At 36.7% G+C, this 12,138-nt stretch overlaps 1 protein-coding gene across 4 annotated transcripts in view; it reads right to left on the reverse strand.

Annotated features, from left to right (window-relative positions):
* The window catches only part of EPHA5 (EPH receptor A5), a 472,740-nt gene extending 462,012 nt beyond the window's left edge, over positions 1–10,728 (reverse strand). For all 4 annotated transcript variants that reach the window (XM_051965920.1, XM_051965918.1, XM_051965919.1 and 1 more), the window contains exon 1: positions 9,622–10,728. In XM_051965920.1, the coding sequence (XP_051821880.1) occupies positions 9,622–9,835 (214 nt within the window). In that variant the 5' untranslated portion in view covers positions 9,836–10,728. The remainder of the gene's footprint in view (positions 1–9,621) is intronic.
* Between the last annotated feature and the right edge of the window lie 1,410 nt (positions 10,729–12,138).

Below are 12,138 nucleotides of genomic sequence, written 5' to 3' on the forward strand. Positions count from 1 at the left end.
TTTCACCTGAGAAATTTTTATGTGACTCCAGGTCTATGGGTATGTAAAATGGATATGTAAAATCAGGATACAAATCAAACTATTACTAATAATAAATCATATTATTGTGTTTCCCACATTTAGTTATGAAACTTTATATGGGATCATGAAGGATAATTTATGAAGGTGGGTTCAAAGTCTGTCTCTTTCTCCTCCATGAGTTGGCCTGGTAAAAGGAATTTCATATGGGAAAGGCAGGGAGAGGGAGATACCTCTAGTTCTGATTCCTCCAAACCCTTACGTTTTGAGAGACATCACTACATCCCTGATCCCAAGAACTTTTTTTTTCTTTTTAAGTCTTTTTTCCTTCTATCTCTTGCATTTCAAAATTTCCCAAGAGTTTGGGGATTCAGCAAGAAGACCAATATAAAAAATGAAAATAAATACAAAAGTAGAAAAGAAAAGGCCAGTTAGGCCAAAATAAATACTCCCTAAATTCATGCAGCTAATTGGTATAGTGGAAAGAGTACTGGCTCTGACGTTTGGAAGGTCTCAGATATTTATTAGCTGTGTCACCCTAGGTAAGAACCTATTTGCCTAAATTTTCTTATCTATAAAATGACCTGTAAAAGGAAAGGATAAACCACTTTAATATCTATTCCAAGAAAAGTCGAAATAGGGCTACAGAGTTAGATATGACTGAACAACAACAAATTAATGCAGGAAAAATGTGGTAGATTTTATAACACATAATCAGTCTTTCCAATGAAAACTGGATATAATTAAATGGTAAATAGTGAGGCAATGTGGTTCAATTTTTTTAAAAAAGTTTGCTTTTGATCAGAGAAGTAAGGTTTGACTCCTAGATACATAAATAATATAGCTTATTGCTTTTTTGACCTGAGGCAGGACCCTTCACTTTGCCTTTGCCATTTCATGAATGATTGGGGAAAGGGATGTCTGTGTGAATGGCTGGGAACTTCAGAGATCTAGGAAATGTTAACACTGATCAAAGCTTCCCATTCTACACTCATCTTTTAGAAATCAGGCTTTTAAGATTTTCAAGTATGAATAAACAACTATTTCTTTAACATAACTAGGTACTAAGGAAAGATTAAATAGAAAGCTGCTTAAATCTTCTTCTTTGGTTAGTGTCTATAATGTCTTTCTCCATGTAGTAGCAGTAGTGACTATTTCAATCCTAAAACATGTGAAGGTGTCTTGCATGGTGTGATGTGTGGGCTTGCCATGGTAAAGAAAAAAACAAAAACAAACAAACAAAAATCTGCTACTTATACCTCTGGCTGTTAAACCATAATTCCCATTTATATAATGGTATATTGTATTGAGTGCTGCACATGGTATGCATAAGACCTCAGAGTTCAATTTCAGCATCAGACACTTAGCAACAAACAGACTAACTCAGAGTGATACACTTTTGAAGTTAGGGTCTGAGTAACTATTTAACCTTGGGTAAGATTTTTCTCTTTGAATTAAAAGAGCATTACAGATGGCAAATAGCAGCCAGAGAATGAAAACATGCTTACTCCTTAGAAGTAATTTATGGCAAATACGGACAGCATATTAAAAAGCAGAGACATCAGCTTGCTAATAAACATCCATATAATCTAAGCTCTGGCTTTCGTATGAGCATTGTATGGCCATGAATCAGTCATTTTGAATTGTGTCCTGGAGAGAACTTTTGAGAATCCCTTGGATGGTAAGGAGATCAAAACAGCCAATCCTTAAATTCAGACTGTTAAAGACTGAAGCTGAAGCTGAAATACTTGGGCAACATAATAACAAGATAGAACTCATTGGAAAAGACCCTGATCTTGGGAAAGAGTAGAGGCAAAAGAAAAACTTGATGACAGATGATAGAGTGGATAGATGGAAATAACTGACATGAATTTGGACAGACTTTGAGAGAAAAGGTAGGCCAGAAGGGCCTGGCATACTATAGTCCAGAAGGTCACAGAGAGCCTGAAAGGACAGAACAACAAGAAAAAAAATCTGCCTGTTACCCTGTCTTAGTTTCTTTATCAGTTAAAAAAAAAATGGTGATAATAGCACCTAACACCTAGAATTGTTGTGAGGACAAATAATATTTGTCAGTGCTTTGCAAAATGTAAAGTAAATGTTAGCTATTTTTATCATCATTAACTAAGGATTTTTGTTATAGTTACCTTGTGAAGTATAAAAAGTATAATTATCTAAAGATGAGAAAATAGATAGTTTTACCCAACCAGCCTATAGAAAACTAAATTGACTTTTCCAAGAGCAGTTAACATTCAAACAAATGAACCCAAACCATCATACTACAAGTCCAAAGATCTTTAACCTATTCCAAACTATTTACTATTTGCTAAATATCAGTACACTAAGTCATGAAGGAATGGCCTTCAAGTTCTAAATTATGCCACTTTCAATTTTATTTATTATTTAATTGCTATTTTATTGTTTTTCAATATTGTAGCACCTGGGATTCTTATTAGAGGTATTATAAAAGTTTAGAGTTTAGAAAAGAGGAAGGAAAAAAGTAGTATCTAAATTACCAAGAGTTTCTCTTGGGAATGGTGGCTTAATTATTCAAATCAAGACAGGAAAAAATATAGTTTTCTTCTTTTTTTCAGCCTTTTTAATACAGTCTATTTGCTAATTAGATAAACAACTAGAAAGTGTAATAAGTAAAATCATGAATCATGAATAGACAGAAAGATTTGGATTCAAATCTCTGACTCAGCTATTTACTAGTTGTATTAAGCCAAATAAAACATTCAACTTCTCTCAACCCCCATTTCTTCAAATATAAAAGCATTTAATTCCCAATCTTGTTATGAGGATAAAATGAGATTTTTATAAAGGTATTTTTAAAAATTTAAATGATATATAAATGCTTCCTCTTATTTTATTTAAATAGAGTAGAAAGATATTATTTTAAAATATTTGATGGTGCATTTTCTTTTTTACACAGAAGTTATTGCCCAAGAATCACCTACTACTAAATATCTCTTCCCCATCAAAATAAAAAGTTAAGCAAGAGAATTTAACACTTTCAAATGATGAAATAGATAGCCTTCAGTAATGGTCTACCCTCAGTTATATGAAACAAGTGTTAGCTGTTGCATTGCATTTAATCAAAATTCAAAGAAATAGATTAGATAAGAATGTAAAATCTTTAGGAAAAGCCATTCCCTTATTCTTTAATAAATATTTCATTAGTCCACAAATGTAAATGCCCACCTCTCCCATTTTATTATCCAAAGTTTACATTTACACCATCTAAATGACTCGGTAGAACAAAAATGACTAAAATGAAAACTATCTGATAGCCAAAAACACAGAGAAGAAAGAATTATAGGACAAGAGACAATCACTACATTGAAGTTGGAAGAGATCTTTGGATCTTTCTACTGCAAACTCCTTGTTTTACAAATTAGGAAAGTGAGAGATAGACATTAAATAATTTGCCCATTTTCATATAGGCCCTAAATTATGGTCAGGGCAGGAAGACAGATAAATTCTGAACATACTTTTTATCAAAACAGTTTATGTCAGCTTATCCAAATTTGACTTCATTGGCAAAAAGTATTTCTATAACCTAAATTGTGGAGTAACAAACAATACAATTGTAGAGAGTCCATCTATTTTTCCTAGGTTAGATGCCAGTAATTTGTGACAAAATAAGTATTTCATTTGAAATGTTATTAAATTTCTAACATACGAGCCATATTTTCTTTTTTCTTACATATTCTATTTTGGAAATTTTAAAAGACATTAGCAACAGATTTGTGTGATCATAAAACAAACAACAACAAAAACCCTGATAAAATTGTAATTTAAAAATATATGAAGACCATTAATATTCATTGACTTTGGATATTTCAAGCCAAATAACAACAACAGCAACAACAACAACAACAAAAATCACTTTCAAGTTGAAATGTACTTGCCTTGAGGGAAATTTTCCTCATCCAAGATATTCAAAGTGGATGAAATGACCAATATTCATATCAAAAAAAAATTACTTATGTTCATTTAAAAGCATATGGAAATATACATGCTAAGTAAGAATGGTTCAAAGTTATTGGTCTAATTTTCTCCTTTCTAATATACCTTAAGTAGACAAGTGATTTCCTAATTATATTATTAGTAAACATATATGTATATATATATATATATTTGAGCAGAACATAGTGAAATATCCATATATAAAATAATTTCAAGGTTCTCCAATTTAATTGGAGTCCTTTCATACACTTATGGATTAGAGTTGATATTTTTTTTTCAAAAAAAAAATATATATATGATCACTAAGTATATCCATAATAGATCACCATAACTCCTTAGAAGGAACATTTAACTAATCACAAGGATGCTGATAAAGTAGCTAAATATGTATTTAGCCAGTAGAGCAGAACAGTAGGAAACATACCAGTTTATTAGATAAATACATACTCATCAAAGATATTAGAACAGCAAGAATCATTCTAATCTCTGAGGTAACAGTTTATAATTTATAAGTTTCTTCTTACTCCCTGCATCTACCTACTCACTCTTTAATGAAATGGGAAAGAAGAATAAGCCAATCTCTACCTGAGTAAACATTGGTGGGGAAAGTTGGTGATTCAAACTTCAATTAAAACCCAACATGTAGTTTTTCATAATTTGTAAATTCAAGGGGAAATTATCAGGTGTACAATTTAAAATTTTAAAGACATCTCTACTGAAATTGGTTTAATGTGATTAGGTTATCTTTCTAATTAGGATATAATTTTAATTGGTAAAATAGTAGCTATAGTTACTTGAACTTAAGGGTGCAGTTAAAAGTAATGGATCAGAAGTCTATAATGATTTTATACTAGTTCCTTATCTATTATGCATTTCTTTTCCCACAATAAACTTTGAAACTATCAAAAAGAAATATATTTATAATCATTTTAAATGACCATTTATATTTTCATTTTTTAAAAAAATTAAAAGTAAATGAACAAATTTCGTCTAAATAGGAATTTAAACTAGGCTGACTAAAGGGGGGAAATCATCCTAATAAAGTGATCAATATAACTATCAATATACTATATTTTTAAATTCCAAAAGAATTAATAAGCAGAATAAACTAAGGAAAAGTAAGTTATCTCAATTTTAAACTCAAGTAATTTTTGGCATATTGATCTGTGAGTTTGAATTAGTTCCCATTATATTCTAGATTGATTTAAATAATGTATATATAGAAAGGAGTGAGAAAACCCACTAATATCTTAATTTTAAAAATAATTTCTTTTTGATAAATAAAAGTACCTATGTTCATAATGTAAATAGTCATTATTCCACAATATAATGATTTATTTACATATTATGATCTTATTTTAAATCTTTGTCTCAAATGATTACAGTAACCCTGAGAAAGTGTTTTCCAAAAGAAAAAAAAACTTATTTTTAAAATTTAATTTTCCTGAATAACTATGCTAACCATACAGTAATATATCAAATGAACATTTTGAAAGTAATTTTTCTCATAATACAATTTTAAAAATAAATAAATAAACAAAACACTGTTATTTGGTTCTTACCACTCCAGGAAATAAAGTTTCAACAAGGAATTTACAGTTGACTTTTTTAAGACATAAATAATAGGAGAAGCCATGAATATTTCTTTTCCTTTACGATTGTAGAGAACAGTTATGGTTCCATTACTGTTTGCTTTCCCCATTTTAAAAAACTACTTAAAATAACATTGTTATACAATTATTATAACTCCCAAATGACAAATTATTTTAGTTAAATATACTTGACATATCTGTGACCTACTGGTTTTAGAAACATACTCAAAAACACCTAACACAAACTTTCTTCTCCCATTCTTTCTGAAGAAAATATTCATTATTTTCCCTGAATCAATTCAGGCATTTATTCTCATTTCCACCAAGAGCCCTACCCCCCTCCATTTTTCCACCCCCCCAAAAAAAATTATAGGAACCATTCAGAGAAATGAAACTGGACTTTTCAAAAACATACTGCTGATAGCTGTCAGTAAATAGCACAGAAGAACTTTACTGATTATGGTTTCAATGAATTAAGCTTAATTCATTACAGAGTGAAAAGCAGAGCTGTTCAACAATAATTGGCCAAGAATCCCTGCTGTGAAAAGTACTTGTCAAATATTCCTTGTTTATAAATAAATACTCAAACAGTAAATTAATGATAATAATAATAATAATAATTCAATGGGTCAGCTATTGCTTTATGTTTTGGTCCATATCCAGGATCCATACATCATTGGCCTTGCTTTCTTGTTTATTGAAAGCACTAAAAGATGCACCTATTATGGTTGAAATAGCTAGTGAAATTTGTCCTTAGTACTATTCTAGCTATCATTCACAGAGGACTCACTTTTTCAAATAAGTCCCTGAATTAATTATTTCTTTTAAAGTTCCTATATCTAGGTTGTTGTTGTTGTTTGTTTGTTTGTTTTGTTTTGGCTAAGGTTTTTTTTTTTTTTTTTTTTTGATAGTAACAATACAAGCTTTATTGAAACAGGACAACTGAGCCAAAGAACAGAGCCTCTTCATTTAAAGTGACTGCTATCTTACCATTCAGGCCAGGCCAAAGAACTCATGGGCCTTCTTTTATGTGCATCTCTTCTGTTATGTTTTCTACAAACCATAATAATGGAACATTCAATTTATACTGATCCACAGACTTTAGATATGTCTGGCATTGTTTCATTTTCTCTATTTTTTCTAATAGAAGTCCAAAAATCGAATCACTAAAAACTAATCATATCTTTTGACTGCAAACTTTTCAACTGTTTTTTTATTGAGTTTGTAACTTATTTTCTTATATAATAAGCACTATCTATCAGATAGATAGATAGATAAAGATACTTTGGATTTAAAAATAACACACATAAACCTTATAGCAGGGAGGGGGGAATGTCAAAACAGAATTAAATCTAAAATCCTCTATTCCTATAGCACATTGCACCTGTCTGTCCTTCCCATAAAATTCCACCTGCTTTTCAAGCCCTCAAACTGCTATTACTGCTGAGATTACATAAAGACTCTGGAGGCCAGGGAGGGGAAAATGAGAGGGGCAAATAGTGTCAGAATAGATTCAGTATATAATTTCCTGTTTCTTTACAACCAAAAACAATGCCTGGGTGAAGTGAGAAGAGAGATATTACAATATTTAAAAGAAGTACTCAAGTAAAAGTCTGGGACAGAAAAGAAAAGTCAGAAGGAAAATGAAATACATTACAGAATGGAGGTGGGATTAATAAAATAAAGAAGTATTACATCAATAATATTAATGACTTCATTTTTATTTTTATTTAAGTTTATTTTTGCTGTTTTTGTTGTGCTCTAAACACAAGTGTTGAATCGTGGATTTTTAGGACCTTAGGGAAAAAAAGGTTGTCTATTTCAAAGAGGTCATAAATGTTCCTTTTTTTAAAATAAGAAAATATGCTTTCCTGTACCTTATGTCTTCCCCAGCTCTAAAAGGAGATGAAATACTGCTAAATAGCTTGGGACTCATCTATATTAACAAATTTGGATTTCTATGTTCTGTATGATCAGTTCTATGAAATTCTTGGGAAGGGGGATAGGTGATATTTCCCTGCTATACACATCCATTCCCTACTAAATTTCTTCTTTCCATTTTTTTTCCTTCTTGAACTAAGTACCCTCTTTCAGATTCAGTTACATGTTACCCCTCCAGCACCAAAGGCTCATACTATCCCCTTACCACACACAGAGGAAGATGTATTCTTCTCAGTGTATTCCTACCTGTCTACAAAGCTCTCGCTAAAACATGGAAAAATGGACTTTAAACAGGAAAATTCTTCAGGATAGATGGCACTCATTAGATTGGTTTACATCAAAATCAAGACTTCCTTTAGGAGGCTATGAATGAAGACAAAGTAGCCAGATAGACTTTTTCTGACTTTCAGCAGACGAGATGTAACTTTTTTTTTTTTTTTTGGGGGGGTGTAGAATTAACATTAGAAAGTTATAAGCAGTGAAAACGCCTCCCTAGCTAATCCCCATTATAAGAAGGAATGAAATCCTATTTCTATTTAGTCTATCCTTGGCAAAGGGGTATTTCAAATGAATCCCCTTCCTCGAGATATTTTGGAATTGAGACTTTGGTTATTAGTGGACAAATGGGGAGAAAGTTGATTTAGGAGAATGGGAGAGGGAAGGGATCAGTTTTAATTCCAGTTTCTTAATTTTGACCCCGAATCTTGTAAGACTGCATCTGTATGAAACCAATTTAGCGCCTTTCCCAAGAAAGGGGATTCTAAACGTGCACACTAGGAGGTGACTGACTGCAGCATCTTAAGAGTCTTTTGGCCACCTCCCGGAAAAGGCGACAGTCTAAAAGGCATGAATTTTTATCCCCATTCCTGAGCCCCACAAGAAGGAAGCTCGTTTCTGGCAGGGAGCAATCAAACGAGGAAAACAGTTCTCCTCCCTGTCAGATTTCCTAGATCCTGTGCTAAAGCCCGAAGTGTCACTGAGCTCAGTCAGTGTGTGTATGAAAAGAAAGACCTGGAGACTGGAAGGGGACCCGGAGATGCATGTTGAAGGGGCAGGCGGCACAAAGGATTAGGCACAGTGCATCCGGGCCCAGCACGAGAAGAGAAAGCACAGGTGCTGTTCCCGTGCCCTCAGTCCATCACACAGACCGCAAACATCAGTCCAGATGCACCTCCATCTCCAGAAAGCAGAGGTAAAGCGTTTTGGAAGTGAGAAGGAAGTCAGGAGACTTCCAGTATCCGGAGCTGAGCTTTCCCCACTCCCCAAAGACACCGAAAAACCCGGAGAGACATTCATTCACAAGCTCCAGCAGCAACTTCCTGGCAGAGACAGTCTCCTCCTCCCCCCATCCCCTGGCGTCACCCCCCACCCTTCGCTCCTTCCCCTTTCCCTCTCCCGCCTCCTACTGCACGGCCGCCTTGGTGTAATTATTATAGTCATAAACAGATGGGCATCAACAGTGTTGAGAGCCTTCTCTCCAACACTTGTGCGCCCCCACCCCAATAACAGCTCCCGCCACCAGCACTGAAATAGCAGCTGGTGCCATCCTAAATATCAGCTCTTGCTACCCACTTTTGCCCCAAGTAAAGGCGCCCACTCACCCTCCGCTAGATAACGGTTTCTAGCTCCTAGGATTAAAGTACTGCAGCTCTTCCAGCAGCTTTCCTTCCACGACCCCCCACAATCACCCCCTTCTAGCTCATTTTCCGTAAAAGCGAACTAGATCAACCCTCAGCATCACGTCTCTGGGTCCCGTAAATAAATCCTTTCCTGGGTCAACCACCCAATAAGTTAGCGGAACCCCTAGATGGACCTGCACCTTGACCTCCACACGCACCTCCTCCGCCCCCGAAGAATGACAAATAATAAGCCTAAAAAAGACAGAAGAGAGTACTCTGGACTAATGGGGTGGGGGAGGAATCGGGAGCTGCACAAGGAGCTGAGCGACAGTTGGGACAGCTGCAGACCTTGCACCTCATACCATAGTCCCCTCCAGTTCTTGCCCAAGCTCCGGTGCAAATTCACCACTATCCGCCCCTCCCCTTTTCCCCCCAGCCGAGCGCTGTCCACCTCCACCTCCACCTGCGTGCCTACCTACCTTCATTGCTCGGGCTGGCTAGGAGGGTCCGGAGTGCCGCGCACAGTAGGAGACAAGTCCAAAGAGGAGCTCGCCGGGGAGCGGAGCAGCACCCTGCCAAAGACACGGTGGCCGAAGAGGAGTCGCAAGTCCCACTGCGGTGGCCGGCAGCACCGCAGCCGCTGGGGAGACGTCGCCGCCGCCGCCCCGCAGCCCGGGGCTCGGAGCCCCGCATCCTCTGGCCGATCTCCGCAGCTGCTCCCGCGCGCTGCTCGGTCTGTCCTTTAGCCGCTGCTGCTGCGAAGACGAAGGGAAACGCAGGCTCTCTTTCTGCTTTTCTTTCTCGGTCTCTTTCTCTTAGGGGGGGCGGGGGGTTCACTTCTTCCAAAGCAATAATAATCACTGACCAAAGGAGATAGCTGAAGTTTTCTTGTTCCTCCCTCCCTCTTAGAGGAAATAAGTCATAAAAAAGAGCAATAACAGTTACTGTTATGGTACTAGACTTGCACTTAAGGCTGCCGATCAGATTCCGGCTTCTCTCTCTTCCTCGTCTTGCACTTTTGGAATTTAAAAAAAAAAAAAAAAAAAAAAGCCGATAGCAATAATAATGTCACTAGAGAAAAGCAGAAAGTCCCTCTTTTTTTTTCAGTTTTTAGGGCTGAAATGGCAGGGGATTAGGAAAGATAGCACTTATCTCGAGACAGGACGAAAGCAGCAAGAAAAAAAAAGAAAGAAAGAAAAAGAGACGGAGAGGGGGATGGAAGAAGGCGAGAAAAGGTGGGATGGGGATGGGAGGGGAGATGGGAGAGAGGTGAGAAGGGGAAAGGAGCCAGGGATCTTAAAGAGGTTGGAAGAAGGAAATAGCTGTGGGCTGGGAGCTGGAGAGGGGGAGGAACTGACACAGAGGGAAAGAGTAGGAGCTTGGAGCTGCCGCTGGCTGCTGCTGTCCCTGTTCTGCTTGCGGTTCCTGCCTCTTAGCGGAGGAGAAGGAGGCAGTTAAGTCAGTCTATGTGCTGCCTGGGAAGGGAGCTTGAGTCTGCTCTGCCACGAACAGCTACTGCTGTGCCTGGATCTGGATCTCTTCTGCCTTCTTCCTTTCCTTTCTCTCTCTTCCTCTCTCTCTCTCTCTCTCTCTCCCTCTCTCCCCCTCCTCTTTCCAGCTCTCCCGCCCTCTCCTGCTTTCACTCTCCTGTGAGCCTCTACTGTACGTGTGAATAGACTACGAAGTCACACACACGCACACACACACACACACACACACACACACACACACACACACTCATATACACACACACGCACGCACGCACGCACGCACGGATGGAAGTAATCCAGAGGCAGCAGAGAGGATTGTTGCCTAGCTGACTCGGAGAGGCGCTTTTCCCTCCCCTGATGCCCCAGGGGAAGAAACCTCCTGGCAGTGCCAGCTAAGACCTGGGCTCCCTTGAGACTGACGGGAATTGTGCTTTCGCCATGCACCGAACCCTAGAGACACAGGGCTCATTGATCTGGCACACTGCCCGTTGCCCACCGCCGTCTCCTTGCAACGAACAACCTTGTAATCCACACAATCATATGCATTGGTAGAGAGTCAGAGGCTAGTTTCTGACTTCACATATTTCTCCCTGAATCTGACCCTTTCTATTATCCCATTATTTCAGTGGCTGAGATGGGATGATTACATGAAATTACTTTGAGAAACAAAATGTAGAAAAGCAAAATAGACAGATGGTGTCTGCATTTGAATTTCCAGGAAGAGTAGATTTATTTTTATTTAGATTTGCAACCAGCATAATGGGGATGTTAGTTAAGATGTAATGGTTAATCTTATTTTTTTAATTTTATTTTTTTTAGTATTTTTCTATTAAACTAGTGGATTTGCCAAAATGAATTTGAACTAAGTAACTTAAGGATTTTTTTTTTTTTTAGATATAAGTATTTTCACTTGTCTCTGTTCTGGTACACAATAAGGAGTTTAAAATTATAAAACGACAATTTAAAGCTACTTTCTCCTCAGCCTTCACATCCTCTGTATAGCCTTCCTGTCCTTTATCCACTTTTCTTGTCTCATTCAGAGTCACAAAAAGCCACCTCTGAAGGGTAATTTTAGTAGAATTGCATAGAAAAAGGATGGCAGATGAGGCAGTTATAAAACTATGTGATTTTAGAATAAAAGAAATCTCATTTAAATTTGATGTATCATAACTACAGTGAGGGTTGAGATTTCACTTCTAATAAAAGTGCATATGCCCACCTACTTGTCACTTCTACATTTTTCTTTCTTCTAGCCAAATTTCCTATTCTCATCTATTTATTAAATGACAATTGCTTTTTATTTAGCAATGAAGAAGAAAGACAAAGAAATGGCAATGCCATTTGGAAAAGAGATGGGAACTCATCCTATTTTAAAAAATGTTTTGACAACCCTAAGATCCAGAAGTAGCTTCTTTGCTTCTTTCTATTATGATATGCTGCAAATGAAGCAAATGAGGAACGGCAATGAACCAGTTCTTCACTGTGATGAAAAAGATTGAAGACTAA

Source organism: Antechinus flavipes, chromosome 6 (genome assembly GCF_016432865.1).
Source record: "Antechinus flavipes isolate AdamAnt ecotype Samford, QLD, Australia chromosome 6, AdamAnt_v2, whole genome shotgun sequence".
In the NCBI taxonomy this organism is placed as follows: domain Eukaryota; kingdom Metazoa; phylum Chordata; class Mammalia; order Dasyuromorphia; family Dasyuridae; genus Antechinus; species Antechinus flavipes.